The 23,835-nt window shown below is 33.8% G+C and overlaps 1 protein-coding gene across 1 annotated transcript in view; it reads left to right on the top strand.

The window, feature by feature from the left end:
- LOC149788937 (muskelin-like) overlaps positions 1–23,835 on the top strand; it is a 66,781-nt gene that overhangs the window by 16,024 nt on the left and 26,922 nt on the right. The window contains exons 4-14 of the mRNA XM_089975081.1: positions 200–288; positions 2,314–2,423; positions 5,155–5,292; positions 9,819–9,873; positions 10,599–10,673; positions 14,024–14,089; positions 15,200–15,312; positions 16,171–16,284; positions 17,842–17,999; positions 19,040–19,184; positions 20,711–20,912. Of these exons, the coding sequence (XP_089831207.1) occupies positions 200–288; positions 2,314–2,423; positions 5,155–5,292; positions 9,819–9,873; positions 10,599–10,673; positions 14,024–14,089; positions 15,200–15,312; positions 16,171–16,284; positions 17,842–17,999; positions 19,040–19,184; positions 20,711–20,912 (1,265 nt within the window). The remainder of the gene's footprint in view (positions 1–199; positions 289–2,313; positions 2,424–5,154; positions 5,293–9,818; positions 9,874–10,598; positions 10,674–14,023; positions 14,090–15,199; positions 15,313–16,170; positions 16,285–17,841; positions 18,000–19,039; positions 19,185–20,710; positions 20,913–23,835) is intronic.

Consider the following 23,835-nt stretch of genomic DNA (forward strand, 5'->3'; position numbering starts at 1 on the left):
ATGTAGCTTTTCATTGACGAGACATTGAATGAGTTGATTTATAGCATTGGATGTATTGAGAGCCGTTATTGCCATGAATGACCATTCTTCTAACTTTTTTCCCTGCAAAAGTTTTGCTGTTTAAAGCAAATGATGGTTTGCAGGGCTCTTTGTGATGTGCACCCATTACTAAAAACTCTATTTCTTTGCTGTATTACAGTGGCTTAAAAAATGATCATATTGAAGAGACATTTGCTCTTAAGAATGAGATGGATGGCCACCACTTTCCATGCAGATATATCAAGATAGGTAAGTTTGCTTTTATTTTCAGCATGTAAGATATTGACATACTTTTAATTCAGATACATTCTCCAACATTTACATTTTTACATGAAATATTATTTCAGTCTGTCATGTGACCATTTACACAGGGTTCCTTTAATATGTAGCTGGTGTAAAAGCGAGTTGTATATTGTGTGTTCACTTGGATTACAACCCAGTCATTTCCAGTACTAGGGAAATTGTAGGTACTAGTTAGTGCTGGGTCAACACGTAACAAAAACAAACAAAACACCCACATTTGTTTACAACTTGGGGTGCACAGAGTAGGAACTTAGAGATATTCACCATCTGTTTGGCTTCCACAGTCTCTAAATGAAATCACAATTTACCAAACGTCCTGTAAGCAGGATAAGTAAAATCTTACTTGAGGAGAAATGTGAGAAATTTATTGAAACAGGAGGGATGTGAGAAATTTATTGAAACAGGAGGGGGGCCTGGGCCCAGTCTCATCTTTTAACTTGGCTGGTTTCCTGTCCTTACTTCACTAGCATCTGCAAAGGAATTGATCCTGATTATGCAGCTTTGCAGCCATGTTTTTTTTCCCCACCTGGGATCTCAAACAGTATCTTTGACTTTAAGCATTGTGGTCACAAAGTCATCTTGGTCAGCTTAATATACATTTATATAGCTGCACCCCATCTTGTCTTGAGGTTTATGGTAAGGGACCATTTTTGAAGGGCATAGTCAACATGCAGCATTCATATCAACCCTAAAACTTCATCTGGGGCCCCATTTGGGTGAGTATTCTAAGGCATTCACCTTTAATGATCACGGTCATCTCACCTCTGTCTGCATGGGTTTCAGTATTGACTCAATCAACATGGGTATGTGAGATAGCTTGCTATGGATCAGTGCTTCTTTTCGAGGTTTTCCAAGGTTCTTCCTCCACAATATACACTGGATGACATGTACAGCATATCATGTGCTGAAAAAGGGCATGAAACCCATGAAACCAAATCAAGCTTAAACATAATTAAAAAATTTCATCTCTGGGCAGTTTGAATAATTCATCAAAATTAATCTTTTAATATTGTTACCGTATCCCTTTTAAATAGTAAAACATAGTGAGACCTCTACTTCCATTGCTTATCAGCATGGTATTTGCACCTAATGTGCACCTTCATGAATTCTGATTCATCATTAAAAAGACATCAATAAATGCACAATGCATAAATAATCAAGATAAGCTCCAGCTAAATGTCCTAACTCGTTTGATATCACATTCTGATGCCAGACCACAATAAAAAGTTCCAGTTGGTTGTTAAAGTGCAAAATACACCATAGTTTAGTGGCAATAGGTGATAATATATGACATCATTTTCCATACTTTTCAGCTGTGTTTGATTTCTCCTCTATAGCTGAAAACACAACGGTGAAGGCTGCAAATATTTTGTGAAGTGCAATCATTGAACATTTATGGTGGAAGTTTGAAAACTATTAAAATGTATTCATTCTTGTTAACAAATAGATTTGCCTTACTCCAATGCTGCATACCATTAATTTGTAAGTTAGAGTATATATCTACAGGAGGCTAATGTTTTAAAAGTATTGATTTCATTTAGCTGAGCTGTCATCTTAACCTAGAGATCAAATGTTTTACTCTCTTTCATCATCTTTGGACATTTTCACATGTTTCATGCATTTCACATGCAGTAAACTTGAGAATGAGATTCCTAAAATGTATGCACTGCTCAGTTATATGAATAGCAGACATTGTATTATTCTACAGTTTATCTTGTGATATTTATGGTATGACCGTAAGCCACTAAATATGAATGTTGAGTGATGCTGTTTATACGCATGTACAAGTCAGTTCTGACTGCATAATGTGCTTGCAGATCAGGGTCTGTGTTGTGTGTTCTGCTGATTACTTCTAGCAAACTGAAAAGACCCATATCTGCCAGCACATTTTGTGACTGGTTCTATGCAGTTTGCAGTTGGATAAGACTTATTTGAAAATATTTATGGTAAAATTTCTTTTGCTATTTTTAGTGCCAATCCAAGCATGGGGTCCAAATTTCAATTTCTCCATTTGGTTTGTTCAGCTACGTGGAATTAATGACTGGGATGTAGTTAAGCCGTGCCTGAACTGGTTTAATACAGTGAGTACAAGCAATGGTTGAGACTTTTTTTACTTATGGATGGACCATGCAATCAATACTTGTATGTCTTACAGTTTGAAAATTTTAGTATATAAATCAACATATTTGCCTGAGAAAATACAAAACATGAATGGATACTTTAAAGACAATACATTTAGCTCTTAGGACATTCAGTTAAATGCTTGAAAACCATAAGCACTAAAAACAACTAGTTCTTCATTACAATATCACTGTGATATTCTTTATTTCTCTTGGCATATATGGTAAAAGTGTCACCATAATTTAAAAAAACACACAAAAGAAAACATCTTCCTGAGGTAGATACCTTTAAGCTAGCCCATGGTTGTGGTTCCCGCTTTCTCACCATGCGACAGAGAAATCTACTTGTTTTGCTAACCTTACTTTTCCTGTCTCAGTGTAGTCATCTGAGACCAGTCGTCTCAGTCAAGGTGTCCACGTGCTCAGAACTACTTTTAAAAAAGAAACCCTTGTTGTCTTCTGCTGTGCCTGACGTAGTTGTACTAAAATCAAACAACAACAACAACAGCAACAAATATATAACAAAAATATAGTAACTTAAGTTAAAACCATCTCTGAGAACACAGCATACAAAAACATTTTGAGAGAGACAAAGACAAATGCATATGATGTTGAGCTTTTTGGTATTATGCTTGTTCATTCCACACAGCATGGTCAATTTTATCCTATATACAGTCCTAGCTCAGTACAATTTTAAATCAGCGTCATTCTACCTAACTAGTTTTAAATACGTGTGAAACAAAGTATATACTGTTAGCTACATTTAATGATGCTGACCTGAAAATGACTGTGCTACAGATAGGATAAAATTCTCAATGCTGTGTGAAATGAACAATATAATAGAAAACACTGCTTCATGCATATAGACTATAGACCTATACACTTCATAGCCTTTCAACTCTCTTAACAACTACGGAAAACTTAGTAACAGCCAGAAAAGTGTTATATAAAACATGCTTTTTTCTAATTTTGTTAAACATCTCCATTGTGCCCCGGTTGAATAAAAAAATATACCTACAATATTTAATGACAAATAATACACTTACCGTCCAGAAGGAATCATTTATCTGTCAGCACATAATTCCATAATCAAATTTCACTGTAGCACTTGCCATATTTCCAGTACACAAAAATAAATGTTCAAAGAATCCATGAACTTGAAAGTTTAGCACATGGTTATCTGCTAGAATCCTTTTTTGTAAGGTCTATTATACACAGAGGTAATTTTACAGTCAATATTAAGGACAACACAAGTATGTCACACATGGTTTCACCTCCTCCAAAGAAAAGAATAGTTATATACGATAGTGACACAGATCTCTAATTACTCATGAATAATCTAAAGAAAGATGTTACTCTTCGTTACAGCTTGTACTGAGTATAACTAGAGTAGAGCTGAGTAGCCAATATCGTTTTACTATTTACAATATAACTTTTCAAAATTGGAACTGATGAAAATAAAACAGTTTCTTGTAATAAATATTAATTATTTATTGTCAATTTCATATAACATCCATATATCAAATGTGATAATACCTCATTATTATGCGACATTTTATGTTGTTATTTTTCTTTGCTCGTGCATATAAACTGTGTACTTTTGATGCAACGGTCACACCACAGCCCTCATTAACATAGTTATATACATGCGCTGCATGTAAACATTGTATGTGAACACTAGTGCAGAATTCTTTTTACTTTAAAGGAAAATATTGGGTGAGAAAAATAATCTACAAATAATATAAACCTTTGACTGAGATTTCCTTGTCTCGGTCCAAACCCCAACATAGATTCTATATGTCTGTGTTTCATGATTAGGAGATTTTCAACTTGTATTTAAAGTTGAAAATTATTACTGGTGAGTGATTTTTTAAAAAAAAATGCACTTTGGGGGCTGAATATGGCCCTATTCTCTTTCCTCAAGATTTATATATTTTCCAGATGGGACCTGAAAGTTCCATAGGTGAACTAGGTCTGAGATTCAGGTGTCAAGTAAAACAGAAATTTTCTCAGTTCTTGCTTTTCTGTTATGTATATACATATACACATACATACACCAAATTCATAAACAAAGTCTATTCAAATTTAGTGGAGGAGAGACTGAGACTATATATGTTGAAAAAGATGTACTTTCTGGCACTCCTACAGGAATGAAAACTACAAAAGCACCATAACAAAAGACATTCCAGAATTCACACCAGTGGACAAACATTATGGGGGTGCTTGCTGTAAGATCTCTTTACCTGTCTTTGAGCCTGGCTGACCCTAGACCACTTGAATGCTCTTGTCAGAGTATGCAGAGAAGGATCAGAGTCTGATTGATGCAGATCTTGACATTGTTGTTAATCCATCACAAGACCAGAGAGGCAGACAAATAAAATATTAAAACTATTTGCAAAAATTAAATGATATATACACAGTCTTTTATTTCAAAATTTTGATAGATTTTCCTAATTCCATTGTCTTCAGGACCCACTTTTACAATGGAAAATCTGTACTGCTTACTTAAAGTTAATGGTGATGCTCAATTCTTATTTTTAAAAGATCATGTGTCAAGCCATAAATGTAAAAGAAAGGAAATAGCATATTGAATTCATAATATTGCATCTGTGATTTTGAATACATTTTGTCTATTCATTTTTTGGGGTTCTACTCTGTAGTTTATGCTTGTATATTTTTTCTTACTAATCAGTACAGAGAAAAAGAGGCTATTCGGTTGTGCCTGAAACACTTTAGACAGAGACAGTATACAGAGGCCTACGATGCACTACAGAAGAAAACAAAAGTGGCATTAGAACATCCCATTTTGACGGAGTTACATAACCTTCTGGTAAGTTGGAAGTATAAAGAACGAAATTTTGAGACCACTACATTTGACTTTGGTTTTTCTATCAGCCACTTGTCAGATCCAGTGACACTTGGCTATCCTTTTCTTTCTGATCATCTCAGCATTTTCTCTGGTATCAGTTGAGACTTACTAACCCATTTTTACAGGTAATCATATGTACATTTAATTCAGTCCTATATCAGAGCTGTAGTCCCCGAGGATACTTAGTCAATATTGACTTTAATATCCTGTCAGATATGGTTAATAAATGTAAATGTTTTCTTTTAAAAGAAGATGATTTTATAAGGAATTATTTTTTATGAGCATTGTTTGATAATATACATTTTTGTGATACAGTTATTAAGATTTAATTTGTATGACTATTTACAAAATAAAAAGAATATTACTGACGTTTTAAACAAAAATAAAGACAAAGACAAATGCAAGCAAGATTAAAAACAATATTGTTCCAAGTACGTGATTAGGAAATAGCAGTACTCAGAAAGGCAAATTTTTATATACTTTGCTTTTGAATTTGGTGTATGTGGTTTTTGTTGCTGTTGAAGTACTATAAGACCTTTGTGAGCTTGTTTTTTTAAAAACTCTTATTTTCATGTATGCAAACTAAACTTTCCTGATTTTACTGTATAGATTACACTAAACTCTTCTGATAGCCCAACAACTGTATACCTTCATTGACTGCACTACCTGATGTGATTAACATTAGGAAAGAAATGTTTGTTTTTCCCCATCAATTTAAGGAGAAGAAACTCATCCACATTACCTTCCCTATAACCTGACGATGAGATGTTTTCCGGTCTAATTTTTAGCAGTGGTATGAATAACGTCTCATCACATTGCCTCTTTACATCATTAATTCTCATCATCCAAGCATAATGTTGGTTCTGTATCGTTAATTAATGTTACTGCACAATATTGTTAAATTTATTTTGAATTTTCTGTGATAATTGTGTATATTTTCAACAGTTTGTGGACTTTTGTCTATTACAGGAATTGTAGAAAGTATCATTTTTACTTGCTGTTTTTACAATTTACCTGAGCACAGTGTTTGAATTTTACCATTCTTTTATTACTGGTGTGTTTATTGATATAGTTTACACATTCTGGTTTTCATTTCCCATTATTTGGTTGTTTTCATTGAAATTTCAGAAATACAATGGGGACCAGAAGTTCCAGATACAAAAACTTTTAAGCTCATACCTCACTAATACCATGTGCTTGTTTGCACAATTTGGTTACCAGTGATTGTGGTTCATAGTGTCGTTGAAAAGTGAAACAGAAAACCACAGAGAGAGCGAGAGATATTTTAAGCCTCTACATTTAACTGTCATTTATGGCCAGCATGGTAGGCAATGCCATGATGGATGGCCCCTCCCCATTCTAAGATTCTTCGACCATGCCATACAGTTAAAATGGAAGATTGGATGCATCCTTGATACACTCAACCAGGTGCTGCTAGAGTCAGATATTAGGAGACTCATAACACAGTCAGCAGTGCTACTGATGGTTCTAGAAGATTTTCTGTCCCTTTGTTCATCAAAACTCTCCATTACATACATAGAGTTGAATTGAGTTTGTCCTACCACTCTTGGGAAGTTTAGTAGGTTGCCCCCATGGGTCCAAGTATGGTCTTAGTGCTTGTATGTCTGGGGAGATAGGAATATTATGCCAGCCTATCAGGCATATATTACAAGCTGTCTCTGCCATCGTTCAACATTGCATTTGCCAGCCAGCCAATATGTCATGACTACATAGTTACAAGAACCAGATTAATGCTAAGATTTATTATTGTTAATAGTTCATTATTTTGCTGTGGTATCATTTTGGAAAGAAAAGTACATTGATGGATACTATATAATCCTGTCCATCTGTGGGTATGTTTTTCAAATTTTAGGCTCTGTTGGCAGAGAAACTTGGTTTTCACTTTTCCTGCAGCCACATTAGTGGCGGCATTACGTTTTGTTAGCTCACTTGGCCAGAATGACAACTGAGCGTGTGGTATAGCCCAACATCCCCTATCTGTCATCTGTAATTTTTATGTCAGAAATTGCTTGTTACTCTGGAGGCCATATTCTAGTTCATATTAGGTCAGATATGGAATATGGACTTAATGTATCTTCAAGATTTGACTAAGCTTGATAATGAGCTATGTCCAAGCATTAATATTGAGATAATTCTACATTTAATTCAAGAGTAGATACAGGCATGTTAATGAGGTGATCTTGAATATGATTATCTGATCGTAATACCATTCCAGAGGCAATATTTAGGATCCAATTTTTTTAATCAAATTTGGAATATGGATTAAAATTAGATCTTGAAAAGGTTTATTATTGAGTGAGATCCATGCATATTACTTAGATTATTGACTGCTCCGGTGGCCTAGTGGTTAGAGCATCGACCTCAGATGCGGGAGGTCGTGGGTTAGATCCCCAGCCGAGTCATACCAAAGACTTACAAAAATGGTACTAACAGCTGCCTCACTTGGCGCTTTAAATTAAGGGTAAGTGTTAGGACTGGTCGGCCTGGTGTCAGGACAATGTGACTGGGTGGGACATCATGCTCCATGTCTGCGGCATGATGCCCCAGTGCTAGACATCACTATAAACTGTCACACTGCAGGCATCGTAGCCATATGACTGAAAAATTGTTAAAGCTACGTTAAAAATTCAGATCACACACAAATCACATATTTAGATTATCTTGAATCTGTTTGGCTGAACTTGTACAGCTCTCAGGGCAATATTTCAGATCCTGTACTTGGAATATAAACATAAATAGGAATTCCTAATTTTACTAATGGGATGTGTTCCTTGAAAGTTGTTTATTAAGTGAAAATTTGTTACATGAAAATGAATTTCCCATTAATTTAAGGGCAATAATTAAAGATGGGTGTCCTGATGGGTACTACATGCTATCTATGTCCATTAAGCTCTCACCATTTGCATACATTTTAACAATGTCTGCCTTAAGATCAGGACTTGCAGACTGTCTGGACTTCTCTTGCCTGTAGCACTGGCAGTTGATGAAGGAGTGCAAGATGTTTTGAGATAAAACTAAAATAAATGGCATATACTTTGAGTACAGTACACACTGAACAATACAGTACATGTACAAAGACTGGCTTCGGAAGGGGTAGTAGGTGAGGCTGGCAATTTAAGCATATCCAGATTTACGATGATTTGCTTTTGATATAGCAAAATATTACATACAATGAAAAGGGTAATAATTTTTCAAATGTGTTCATGCAAAAATTAATTAATTGAACATTCATAAAACAAATAGTTGGTGGACCATCAGTATCTCAGACAAGATTGAAGATGAGTGACATCCAAGTATATTAAGAAGGTGATAACTGCATCTGATTGACTGATTGTTACCACTATAGAGGCCATTGGTCTGATAATATTTTGATGAAACTTGGAATGTAAGGCCTAATTTGTATCTTCAGTATCTCATGATGATGTTATGGTAATCCTGCATATGATTGAGCTTGTGGCCACTGGTGGTTATATTTCTCATCCATTTTTGTTCAAACTGGGAATTTAAGTTTACATCATTAGTATCTCGGACAAATTCGAATATGAGCAGACTCCATGCATGTTAAAAAGGTAATCCTGCACATAATTGGCTGAGATTCAGGGCTTTTGTTTCAGATTCAGTCGAGATAAAATATAAAATTTACATCACCAGTGTTTTGGGTGAGTTTAAATGTGACCAACATCTGCACAAAATAATAAAACAATAAACTTGTTTGTAAGTCTTATTATATTGCAGTAATTGCAATGGCAGTAGCTGGTACAGGAAAGTAACATTTCCATTGGTCAGAATGTTACCACATGATCAAAATGAATTGCGTTCATTTCTGTATGAACTGTGAGAAGAACTACTTTTCCACTTCTATAAATAGAGTCACGTGTACAGCATAAGATAAACACTGCTGGTGAAGGCAGACACGAAGTAAGCATTAAAGGAAAACAACATTCTTACATTTTAAAAACAAAAATAATTAAATAAATTTGGCTTCCATTGGTTGAAGGACTGGTATTATGATGACCTTATTATGATCAAGCAGGACAATCCCAAGTGCTATATATAGCTACGTAACAGAAAAACCCAAACATGTATTACTACGCTCAATTAAGATTTATATTTTGTAATGATGCAAACAAAATAACATAACAAATAATTGAAATTTCAATTATAAGAGTTTAACATTGTTTTTTCTGAGTTTATCGTGGTATAAACTGTCATTTGCCGACTCACACAGCTTACATAATGCTCTTCGGGCGTTATTTGCTGTGTGAATCGGCAACTGACAGTTTATACCACGATAAACTCAGAAAAAACAACAGTTGCCAACTCACACAGCTTACATAATGCCCTTCTGGCGTTATTTGCTGTGTGAATCAGCAACTGACAGTTTATACCACGATAAACTCAGAAAAAACAACGTTAAACTCTTACCTATACATTGGTTATATGAAAATCCATTTGTATTCAAACAGGTTAAGAAAGGTGATTTTTCTGGGTGTGAAGAGGTGGTGAAAAGAGCCTGTAATGGTATGTACTCGAAATTGTTACAAGATTAGGGTATATATTGATAAGTAAGATTTTACCTGAATAATAAAAATGTGTCCTTCATCTTTTAAATGGAATTGAAATACAGAATTAATCACATGTAAAGTTATTATATATATATATATATATATATATATATATATATATATATATATATATATATATATATACTTGTTTGTATGTTGAATACAAATTCAAACAACACAGACCTTGATCTTCCATCACATATATTGCACCAGCAGATCAGGGTCTATGTTGTTTGGGATAGCAGATCTGGATTTGTGCAGTTTTGCAGTCCAACTTTACTTATGAATACTCTTTTATTACTTCAATAAGTGTTCAGAATGCAAGAGATAAGTCTTAATTTTCATTATAGTCCAATCATGTATTTTGTCCTGTTCTTGTAGGTACATGTTTTTCCATAGTGGCTTATTTCCTTTGAGACTAAATCGAATTTTGTTTACGAGTTACATTAAAGATCTTTGTCTAGTTGGCCATGGTCAGTTGGTCAGTTTATGTGATTGATAAGTCAATAAGTTTCTAATTTTTAATTTTTTTAAATCATGTTTATAGAAAATTAATCTTGGCTAGTGTGCAATTTACTCATGTTTTATAGGAATATTTTTTATGTATGATAAATACACTAATGTTGGTAGATTACTGTAATAATAAGGGGGATATATTTTGCATTTTATTCCCTATTTCAGAGGGGCTGTTTGACCAGTACATCAGTCAGCAGGATTACAAACCTAAATGGACACCAATTGAGCCAGTTTCGTCAGGTAAACATATAAAAGTTAAATAAATAATAATGACAGTAATTTTTAATATAATAATAATGACAGTAATTTTTAATATAAAAGTTAAATCTTTTGAAGAGTAAATATAAATTTCCCATGGCTTTTTTTGTCATCTTCCTTAAACTTTGTGTTGTTGATTTAACAGTCTTGTCCTCACACTAATAATGAAAATGGTGTGGTTTTCGTGAAAATCTTATGATGAAAATGGTGTTGATCTTATGCCCAGTATATCCACCATGGCCACCATCTTGAAAATCTTGTTATTGCTTATGGTAGTACCTGTTGTCCATTGTCTTTCATTAGTCTGTCCATTAGATTAGCACAAGTTAGTTATCAATGCTTCTTCAATAATAATTAAAGCTGAGGAAAATTTGTTGTCCAAGCATTCGTCCCTATGAAGATGTGAGGAAGCTTATTGGTAGCAAAAAGCACATAAAGGTTGGAAAAATACCTGAAGACAGTTTTTTTGAGTGTTGGAATTTTTTAGATTGAAGGATTAGCATATATTGTAATTTGCTTGAGTTCACAGTTTTCCTTGCATGCACCGACACCACTAATTGTTCACCGTTTGACGTTTCATCTTCTGGTTTAATACCATTTAGTAATTAAGCTACACTGCAGTTAAAATGTTTTCACCTCCAAGGAAAAAGATTTGTATTCCACAGAAAGTGAAGAATAGATTGGAGTACACCAAAATTTGGCCTAGCATTCAGATATCAAACATCAGTGTACATTATGCTTTAATGTGACGAATACTTCTAAAAATGGTACTAACAACTGCCTGGCTAGGTGCTCAGCATTAAGAGGTTAGTGATAGGACTGGTCGGCCTGGTGTCAGAATAATGTGACTGCATGGGACATTATGCTACATGTCTGTGGCATGATGCCCCAGTGTTAGACATCACTTTAACCTGCCACACTGCAGACATCATAGTGATATGACTGGAAAATTGTTAACGCTATGTTAAAAATCCAGATCACACAAACACTTACAGAATAGTGTGTCAAGAATTTTACAGTTTGGAATGTGCATAAGGGCTGGTATTGTTGCTTATAATTTAACTGTCATATATGTACCATGTTGTAATATTATTATAAGTACGTGTCAAAGATAAATTGTAAGCAACAAAATGAGCCATTGGAGATATGTGGCAGAACAATGTGAAACAGCACACTGCTTTAGCATCCCCAGCAGGTTTCAGTTTTGGAGTACTTTAAGCCACCTACTCAAGTCCTGCATAGTTTGCGAGCATTCTTGTCAAACATAACCTGTCTTTGTCAGTTGGAGATTAGTGACAGTGAAAGATTATTTCCTGTTGTGAGGAAAAATAAGACAAACTTTAAGTGTCTCCTTTGGTGCTGAAAATTTGCAGCAATTTTAGTCACCAAGATTAACTAGCAGGCAAGAAGCTTAAACTGTTTTGAAAATAAATTTACCATGGCCTGATTGAAGAAGTTCAAAACTGCCACAGCATCATATCATGACATGTAATCAGTATAAATAATATGTTTTATTTTGGGATTTTCATATAATGCAGTACTGACCATCAAAGTGGATGGAGTTAGTGTCATGATATAATTTTTCACTAATTGCGAATGTGGAGGGTTGGCAGCTCTGCATGTTCAGACCATTTTAGTCATTTTACCAACATTGCACACCATAACAGCTACAAAGAAGTATGCACTAAAAGCAGATGAACTTGCACAGTGAGACATTATCCACTCCTTCCCTCTCTCTCTCGTACACTAATAACAAAAAAATCTTTTTGAGTACTTTTATTTTTATTGTAATTGGATTCTAGAGCTGAGAGCAGAATGAGACAGAAAATATGTTTATTTTGTATGTTTGTAATGTTGGGTGGTTGAGTAGCATGTGTTCATGTAACTTGTTTCGGTATGGTCCCTTTATTTTTCATGCACAGTCGGTACCACACAATGATAATTATTTATTTTACATATAATTTTTTGTACGTTTAATAACTATTATTTTGTGTATAAAAAATTATGTGAAATATGGTATTTCCTATGAAAATAATTACATGCTTGTAAAAATATCTCTTTGCATAATCCTTTTGGCATGACAATGTTTCAGTAAAGTTTCAGTCTTGAAAATAAGGATGACCTGATCAGATTGAAACAGTTGGACATTCTCTGTCTCTGAATGTCTCAGAGTTCAGGCATATAGATGTGTTATAATTGTTGAAAGGGAACCTTTCTCCACATCAAAATGATGCCAAAATTGCTGAAAAGTGTCAATGTAGATGCAAACATCAATAAGAAATCAAGGAATAGGTGTGAAACTTCATAATATTTACAGTTCTAGTATCTAGCTTACTTTGGGTAACTGTGTAAAAAAATGTTCTAAACTGGCAGCTGGGCAAATTAGGCATGGCTTATTGATAATTGATTCATGCTGAATATTAAGTGATGTTGAGCTTCAGCACTTGTTTGCGTTAGAGAATGTATTCAGATTTATTCTCAAGGTGCAAATGTGTACTTTGTACTTACTCTGCCCAGGGATGAGTATGTACATGTTTTACTTGGCCAAGCCAAATTTTACCATGTATGGATGAGTGGTTTTCCAGAGTGTTAGAGGATTGCCATGAAACTTTACATACACATTCATCCCCATGGTCTTGTTGATCCTAAATAAAAATGGTGGCCTTCTTGAAAATCTTGTTATGAAAATGGGGCATATGTGACATCCAGTTTGGGCTTCATGGTGGCCATTTTGAAAATCTTGTTATTGCCACTTCTTCTAGATTGATAGTCATATTGTCATGGTTATTTCACCAAATGACTTTATACAGTGTTCACTTGGTCCTTTACAAACAGGATGCTGATCTGACACCCAATATGGTTTCCATGCAGCCATGTTGAAAATCTTTTTATCACTACTCCTAAATGGATGGGCTTAATCACATAGGGTTTGCTAAGTTTCCTGATGATGTATGTTTGATCCTCAGTGAAAATGATGCTACTCTTACATCCTGTATGGTTATCACTGTAGCAAGTTTAAAAATCTTGTTATTGTCAAAAAATATCAGAGATGGTTTTAACATTCAGAAGTAAAAAACAAAGAAATGATTCTATTTTTGAAATTTCTTTAATATGAAATTATTGTGTGCACCAAAATACCTGTCAAATTGAATTTTCAAAAGAAAAGAAAATTCTTTGGATAATTTCAGATTTATTTACTGTCAATACCGGTAAAGTCACATGATTCCACAGAGGATGATATTGATGTTCCTGTGATCTGTTCTTTGCAGTACGTTTGATTTTTGGGTGGTATGTTAAATTATATGAAATGGGCAATATACCTCTAATTGCAGATGGAGGGATAGAAAACAGACCAGGAATGAGAGGAGGGCATCAGATGGCAATAGATGTATATACAGGTCAGTACAAATCAGTCAAAAATTAACTTATAATTCATGCTGCTAAGAAAAGAAAAAAATGAATTAGAAGGCACTTTATTTTTATTTTTTGTGAGCATATAGGTTAATCAAGACAACTCTGAGTTTTCTGTGTGGACTAGTCCAATTAAAACATTATGGGATGATAGGTTGTAATCTGCTTAAAAAGTGCTTTCTCTGTTTCTGTAATGTCTTTACTAGAAACTGGTCACTCAAAATGCTGTTGAATAGGAACTTGGTTCTGTTATGATTTCATAATTATAATAATGATGATCTTTATTTTGGGTATACTAGCTGCACCTGTACTACAGTATTATTATTTTAATTTACTAACCTAAACACTTGCTTGTTTACATGATACTTCCTCTTCTACTAGATTTATTCTAATTCAAGTTGAATTAATTTAACCATAGGCCATATCGAACCTTTGGTATTTCCTTTTCTCCATCTAAGGTCTGTAATAGATGATGCAGTACAGTATAAATTTGTACAAGTGGAACTGCATTGTCATCCAATGTTTCATACAGACTGACTGTAAATGTATTTTGCAGAAACACTGCAATCCTGTTGTCTTTGCATGCATTTATAAGTGTCTTTAATGTTATGAGACTCAGTTTTATACCATGTTCACACCCTTTAACTTGTGTGATATAATTGGCTCATTTTTGTTGTTGATTTGCATGTAGTTTTAATGTGTAATGTAAGGTCTGTTCTTGTATTGGGTTTGGTTTGTTGATTTGCATGTAGCTTTAGTGTATTGTGGAGTTTGTTCTGGGATTTGTAATTGCCTTATTCATGCTAATTTCTAAAAGGAAAATTTGTGCATTATATCTAACTGCAAGCTCTACCATAATTTATGCTAAATCCCTCCTATGTTTAGAAAATTTGTTCCTTTTTTTTAAATGGAATGTTAAATTTCTACTGTAACATTTTGGTTCTTAAATAGATCCAGGTACTGAGGGCATGAGGTGCAGAGATGAGGTAAAGGGTTGGGATAAGGAGGGCATGAATTACTGCTTGCACAGATTTTGTTGAAAAGTTTTTGTTATGTAATTTATGTAATTAAAATTTGCATATCTTTTTCTTCTTCAGAAACAATATATTTGTATGGTGGTTGGGATGGTCACCAAGATTTAGCTGATTTATGGACATATTACATCCCCTCTCACCAGTGGGCTTGTGTTATGAAGAATACAGAGGAAGAGGTTAGTGTTAGACATACTTTATTCCTTTCATGATAAATCATTTCAAGTACAAAATGATGGATTTTATCCAAATTCAAAATTTACAAAACAAAATCATGTATATAGTCTGCATAAGTTAATAACATAATATTACATGTGATGGTTTAAAGAAACGAAGTTCAGTGGTTTTGAACCCAGACTTTTTGTAGGAGCGAAAGATAAAGATTATATATAAAATTCTAAATATTTGTATGCCAACAGATATGTGAAACTATGAATTCTTATTTACCCATGAGATAGGACCAGAATCAAATAAACAGCAGGAAGCTTGCATGGAAAATAACTAATGGACATCCAAGTGACTTATATTTTAGTCTTTTTCTTTGTCATATGTATGAACTGTTCATTCTTGCAGCATATTTTATGATTCATTTTTCACAGTATCACTTTGAAGTACAGAGTAAAGAAGGCTTCATTGTGAAACCATTGATATGACTGACAATTTAAACAAAATTATTAGAATTTTTATGAATATTAGGTTAACAATCACATACTTTAATTAAAAAGTTTATATAACAACTGCAAAAATCAAAATTAGTTTCATCAATAGTTTGGTCATCTTAAACATTATTAGCTAATGATAAGATTCCAATTAAAGTTAAAAAGTCCACTTGGGAAGTTGAGATGAAGATGACCTTAGCTTAGATGTGAGTCATAGTTTTTCAATAGCCAGGTATCATTATTATGATTTTGTCATAATAAGCCCATCAGGCAGGAGAGAAAGCTCATTTTAATGATACAGGTATCCTTTGATAATATTTGTTCATACCTTAGAATTGTTTAAATTTACTTAAAATGTAACTGCATCTGTCTTAATAGGGTGGTCCCTGTGCTAGATCATGCCATAAGATGTGCATGGACTATGAAAGAAAGCAGATCTTTACACTTGGAAGGTATCTGGATTCCAGCATGAGGACCCCAGAAAATCTCAAGGTAACTATTTTTTGATGTGATACACACTATCTGCATTTCTGTTGCAGTGGCTTGATTTCACTTATGACCCCTCCTGTTTTATTGCCAAGAACAGTTCTCAATAATTAGTCCTTTGTTGTGAAACCACTTTCCACATTGGACTCTTTGCCTCAAGGTTATAAACAGGACCCAGAAATGGCTTTGAAGTGATTCCTGAATTGACCTGAGCTGGTGAGAAGAAGTCAGTCTTGTTAATTTCTACCATTGAAAGAAAGAAAAGACAAAATCTGTGCTCAAACAGTAATTTTTTTTGCGTTTGATGGTTTGTTTACTGTACATATAAAGAGGGCAGTATTGACTTTCACTTTTACCTTTGTGGATTTTCATTCCAAAGAGCACAATTTTACCTGTTGTGACCTATAGCAGCTGCGCAACAGGCTACCTTTCTGGGCCATACAACAGGTTTGCAAAGAACACACCACATGAATTACACTGGATTTGTTGACGAGGTGGGTTTTTTTTCCTTCAGGTCACATCCAGTAATGACTTTATGCTAACCCTAACCTGTATCTCTCACAAGATTTGAATCTGTTTCATGTACATTTTTGAGGATAAGAGAATTTACATTCTTGGGCTAATAGGGTGTAATTTTGTTACACCTATTCGGTGATATATTATGATTGATAATGTATTTGAAGAAGAAACCAAATTGTTTAGTAAAATACAGTATGTTCTGTAATACTCAATACAGAGATACTCTCCCAGCCTCCATACAGATATTTAGAAAAATACACATAATTACCCTCCCATCCTCCATGCAGATATTTAGAAAAATATACATAATTACTCTACATATTAGAAAATATACATAATTACTCTACATATTAGAAAAATACACATAATTACTCTACATATTAGAAAAATACACATAATTACTCTACATATTAGAAAAATACACATAACTACTCTACATATTAGAAAAATACACGTAATTACTCTACATATTAGAAAATACACATAATTACTCTACATATTAGAAAAATACACATAATTACTCCGCATATATTTTGTTCCTTAGTTCTGCTTCATATATTAGATCCATTCATAGTAAAAAATCGTCTTGCACTAAATGTACATCTATAATAAACTGTATCATTTTTTATTTGAAGTTCATTTTTAGTCTGTATTCATGATGGTACATGAATTGTAAAGTTAACTACAAAGTAAAACTTACTCAGTCAACTACTTATAACCAAAATACCAAAACTAAGTCATCCACATAAATAATAAGTGGATCAGCTTAGTAAATGAAAGCATTTATAGATATGCTAAAGTGAATAGTTGACAAGATTACATAGTCTGATAGCAGCACATTCTGCCTTGTATTTGGACTTTAATAATAGTAACTTCAATAAAGAAAAAAAGAATATGGCTATTAACAGTGACTATAGAATTAATTAATCATCTGGAAAAAACAATTTATTTAATAAGAGAAAAAGAGAAATACCTTATTCATCCTAGTCATTCTGTACTGTAACTTCAACAATAATATACAAAGGGTTCACATTTTTCTTGTAGAGTGATTTTTACATGTTTGATCTTGGTTCTGGAAAGTGGACATTGATAACTGAAGACACTGCAGCCATGGGAGGTCCCAAGCTCATATTTGACCATCAGATGGTGATGGACATTGAGCGGCAAAATATATATGTCTTTGGTGGAAGAGTGCTAGTAGGGTAAGTAGAATTTGTATTTTGAGATATTTTAGTTCTCCTGACAGATATAGTTTAATATTCCAGTATTCATGGATCTTCTTTTACTTTACTGTTTTTACTAGAGTATGCTTAGTTTGAATTTATACTGATGTTTTTCTTTTTTTTCTTACAAAAAATTCAGTTCTAATTTGTAAATGAGTTGTACAGACTGTTGAGTGTTAGTATTATCCAACTTAATGGCTAGTATGAAATTAGCTCTGTAATGAAAATAGTTAAGTTCTGCCAAATGATGAAAATGTATACAGATTTTCTATGGATTCTGACGCAGAAATGATAGCCAGTTCAGAGAGTAACACCAGTCATAGGGGTTTGTCTCATTAAATGGCACAATTAAGAACATAGTACATATTGCAAATGGAACATTTGCCTGGCTAATTACTTGTCCAACATGTATGTGATCCTTTATAATTGTTTGTTACATAGACTCAGAGAATGAAGTGTAGTCTAATCAAGCCTATGTGTTATCATGTTATAACTTTGCATATAGATTCTGTGTCTAATTTTCTTCAGGTTGGTTTCTTTAACAAATAACTTATGAACATAATATTGCAGAAATTGCCACTATTGGATTATTTACCATAAACAGTACCTAAATTTAACTTGGCATTATAAAGCCTTGCATGTGCTGTCATGCTGTTAAACTGCACATAGATAAACATACATCTTAGTCATCAGAATTAACAAAGGACGAGGAATACTGAGACTATTTTGGAGTTTACAATTATAATTATTTTCAAAAATCACTACTTATGCAGTATTTAAGTAACATACAAAAGCAAATTTAAAATCTAGGAATCATTTACAGCATTATTTCATGTGTGACAATGAAAATCTTACCAGCTCCATAGTACAGGAGAATTCCATAGTTTTTACAGAGTCATTTTAAAAGAAAAGATTGATAGCTATCCACTTTTGTCAGGAGTTCATTTGTGATACACGAGATTCATGTTAGGATATTGTGAAACTTGTTTAATCCATGGGAATAATGTCTTACATTTCAGAAACTCTGACGGCACTGAGAGGGGTTCAGAGCCGACGTTTAGTGGATTATATGCATACCATGTACCCACCAACACCTGGCAGAAATTGATGGACGATTGTGCTGAGCTGAGATCAAGGATTGGTCACTCCATGCTCTTCCATCCAGTAAGGTTCAGGTTCATTAAGATTTATAAAGGATAGACCTAGCAGGCTGGAAAGTTACATTAGTTCCAGTAATCTGATACATGCACTGTTCAGTCAGGGATTCAGCCTGATGGGGGCACTGGCCCATCAGAAGTTTCAAATGGGGCCACCAACAATTTTACATGGGCCCCTAATTTTTCTTGTCAACTTAGCATTTGGTGATGTTAAGGTTAACTAAATATATGTACTTAAAAATGATGCTTAAAATTTCAATCTAATAGCAGAATCTTATATAATTTTGTAGCTCAAGGGTAAATCAAAATTATCATGTAATCCAAAATGAAAAACTTGCTATTGATGACATCAGTGAATTACAATTTATATTATGTGTTTGAAGATAAATATTTTTTTTCTCACAAGATTTTAATTGCTATTGAATATATTCGAGCCTAGCAGGTTCATGATTAGTATCAGAGGTCTGATTGCTGTTATTCAGTAGAAGATTTAACTCTGACTGGTTCATCATTAATATCAGAGGTCTGATTTCTGTCATTCAGTAGAAGATTTAACTCTGACTGGTTCATCATTAATATCAGAGGTCTGATTTCTGTCATTCAGTAGAAGATTTAACTCTGACTGGTTCATCATTAATATCAGAGGTCTGATTTCTGTCATTCAGTAGAAGATTTAACTCTGACTGGTTCATCATTAATATCAGAGGTCTGATTTCTGTCATTCAGTAGAAGATTTAACTCTGACTGGTTCATCATTAATATCAGAGGTCTGATTTCTGTCATTCAGTAGAAGATTTAACTCTGACTGGTTCGTCATTAACATCAGGTCTGGATTGCTCTCATTTTTAGCAGATTCAGCTCTAACTGGTTCGTGATTTGTATCAGGGGTCTGGTTACTGTCATTCAGTGGATTCAGCTCTAACATGTTCAAGATATATGTCAATAGTCTGTTCAGAATCTGTACGACCTTGATTTTATTCCAAACTGAAGGAGTTAATAGTTTTAGTTTTACAGATTTAAATAAAAAAAGAAAAGAGGGAAAGAAACAATGTCTCAGTAATTGTTTGTTGGAATGAAAATTGCCCACAATCATTGGTCAGCGTGCAGATGTACATTTTCAACTTCTGATTGAATGAAGCCTGCTTGTAACCACGATTTAAATTTGAATCATTCTTACCTATTAAAAATGGCTTGCTGTGGATTCCAGCTTTGGAGGCTACATGGCAAAAGCATAAAGTTTGGATTATGAAGTCTTTGTCAGACAGCTTTGCAAAATGGAAATTATTACAGAAGACTGCATTTGTTTAATTTTACTACACTTTCTTTAATGCGACTGTAATGATTACCTCTTTCATTACATTATATTATATGGGGAGCAAAATCTGTACCCAAATATTATCATTAGAAGCTTTTTTTAATATACACATAGTTTGTACAGCCAACTGAACAAAAGCTGTTAAACTTTGTGGGTGGGGTACGTGGATGTTATTTTGTACCTTAAATCTATTTCATCAATGAATATTATCTTTGCAGGGCAAAAGGGTACTGTATATCTTTGCTGGTCAGAGATCCAAGCAATACCTGAATGATTTCTTCATGTACAATGTAGACACTAATCAGATTGAGATCATCTCAGATGGTGCTCGTAAGGACCCTCCCCAGTCATCCCGGACCCAGTCCGTAGACCAGCAGATCCGACACTTCCTTAAGGACCCAACCCAGAGAGGTTCAGAAAGTAAGTAAATCTACCACATCATGAGAATTCTGTAGAATACTGTGTTTCTACTGATTCACAGCTGCATGATCCATAAACCTGTGGTAGTGAAAAGAGCAAACAATTATGTTCTGCGATCTCTCAGGCCCACTTGACAGCAGAGTTTGCCAGAGGATTATCCATTAGTCTCTCTGACTATATCTCCATCTGTCAACAATTTGATTTCTGCAAGACAACTTTCTTACCAAGAAGTATTGAATTTGTACCAAATTTGGTATACAGCTTTATCTGGATGAGATGGATTTGATTTCCAGTTTTCTATGAGATCATGGATGGATTTGATTTCCAGTTTTCTGTGAGATCATGGATGGATTTGATTTCCAGTTTTCTATGAGATCATGGATGGATTTGATTTCCATTTTTCTATGAGATCATGGATGGATTTGATTTCCAGCTTACTATGAGATCGTGGATGGATTTGATTTCCAGTTTTCTGTGAGATCATGGATGGATTTGATTTCCAGTTTTCTATGAGATCATATACAGTAATTATGCTCTCAGTTGCCTCTCTTGACTTTGATTTCTGCAGCATAAATTTGATACCAAGGTTTGCTGGATTTTTATTAAATTCGGTATGTAACCTTATAATGACAAGACTTCAAATAAAACTGATTTCCAGCAATCTACAGCAGCTTTTACAGGAGCAGTGCCCCTTGATTATCCATCTGCCTGACATAGTTTTTTGTATCATAACTTTACTAGGGATTGTTAAATTTCAGCCAGATTTGGCAGACATCTAAATACTGACAAGATCTTGAATGAGTGTACTTTTCAGCCCGGCCTTCCATGTCATGCAGAAGAGTTAATATAAGAGTAAATTACACAAATACCATTAAGAAAAATTTAATTTACGTAAGTAAATTGTTACTATATACCTTTAGTTGGCATTTTGTTGAGGTTATTCACCACCTCAACCACTCACTGACACATGTGCACTTATGAAATATTTTTAATCATTTTTGCTGTACAGTAATTCAGTAATAATGCAGTTTTGCTATACCTTGGTTTGGTACATAATGTAGCTCTCATATTCTGCAGTTCAGTACATTTCAGATTTTGCTATATACATCATTCTTGCTATACCACTAATTAGTACACAATGTCGGCTGCAGTTAAGGACTCCACCTTGTGCATTATAAGAGGGGAGTGTGTATCATGTCCTGCTTATGTTGTGCTGGCTAGAAAATGAAAAATATCTACTTTGTTTCAAAGGTTTGGGAATTCTGTCCTAGAATAGCATGAACGATACATGTTGATGCAGAGTATGTTAGTACTGTGTATCCTATCTGTATAAGACAATAATAGGACTATACATTGTGTCCTTTTTGGACAAGTGTCCTTTTAAGGTAATTTAAGGTCGATTGTTTGTAATGTTGGAGTAATTAACCTTGTGTATATATATATATATATATATATATATATATATATATATATATATATATATATATATATATATATATATATATAGATGATAAGGATCCAAGCAATCCAAAATCATCAGAAAATAATCTGTTTGTGGTTGTACATTTTTATATGCTACTCTTAGTTGAATTTACGTATCCCAGTATTGGTTATTATGTAGGAAAGTAGGACAGAATCTTATGGTAGTGATTCCATCCAAAATATTAGCAGAATGAGTATTTTTTACAATTCATGAGATTTGCACGGTTGAAGATAACAGACTCCTTCACATATACACAAGAAAAGTTTATGGCGATGAACTATTTTTTTCACTATCACACATTTATTCAGATCACATAGATTTTAAGCACAGAAAGTCTGCACTTTCATGATACAGCAGGTCACGAATCACTTAATATTTCCAAAGGTCTCATAAACTTTTCTATTTATTTCAATTATTAAAACTGTAGAATAATTTCTTTTAAAACTATTATGCATAAAACAGAAGATCAAATCACATTGTTTCTCTTCAGTGTCTCCCAGAATTCGTAGTGATATGATACACATAAGTAAGAAGTGATGGTACAATAATGATATAATGAAATGATGACATTGTATTGGGCTGTGTAATAAACATTGAATTTACAAAAGCAGATATCCTTAAGGAAAAGAGTTAATAACTGTTCTCAGGCTTATGAACAGGTGACTTTTTAATTTCTCATATCATGTGGAAGAACTTCCCTCCCTTATTATTTATCTACCAAAATAATCAGCTTGTCTGGGCCTTTCAGACATACAATTTTGCATCCTTTCAGACTTGAAACTATTTAAACATTTCTGTAAACAAACTTATGCCCATATAATACTCTTATGAGCTAAATAATCTATAGAAAGCAGATGTTCTTCTTGCCGTCACACACATGGTATGTTTCACATGGTGTAAAAGCTGTTTTGTTCCTGTTAATTTTTGTGTATGAAAGGTTTAACCTTTGCAGGCTGTGATCTTGATCTTGAACTTAATTCTGTTCTCATGTTCTCCTCTTTATAGCCTGGCATTATGGGATACAAAAATCCTTGTTTCATATACATTTTGCTCATTAGCTCATTACCTTGGCAGAAATGAAATAAGTAATGATCTTAGATTTGCATTGTATTGTATATAGGTAGCTGGCTGCTTTGACATATACTCATTCAAGAGGAACATGCAAGATTGTATGGAATATCAAAAGAATTTTGCTGGATTTTGTAAACAAAGAGATAGTGAAAGAGAATCCCTTGTTGAAATGAAATCAAATGATTTGAACACAGTATTCCAGCACAGCAAGTGCCTGCAGCAAAAATTCTCACATAACTTCAAATCTAAGTGGCATGGGAAGTGGTTGTTGTTAGAAAGGCAGAGATGGGGATACTGTGTAAACTTGCATGAAACACTGAAAAAGAGTCACTTTTACTGTAGGATGTAGGAACAGTTCAATAGGCAGGC

This window comes from Sinohyriopsis cumingii, chromosome 11 (genome assembly GCF_028554795.1).
Source record: "Sinohyriopsis cumingii isolate HCF-2022 chromosome 11, ASM2855479v2, whole genome shotgun sequence".
In the NCBI taxonomy this organism is placed as follows: Eukaryota; Metazoa; Mollusca; class Bivalvia; order Unionida; family Unionidae; genus Sinohyriopsis; species Sinohyriopsis cumingii.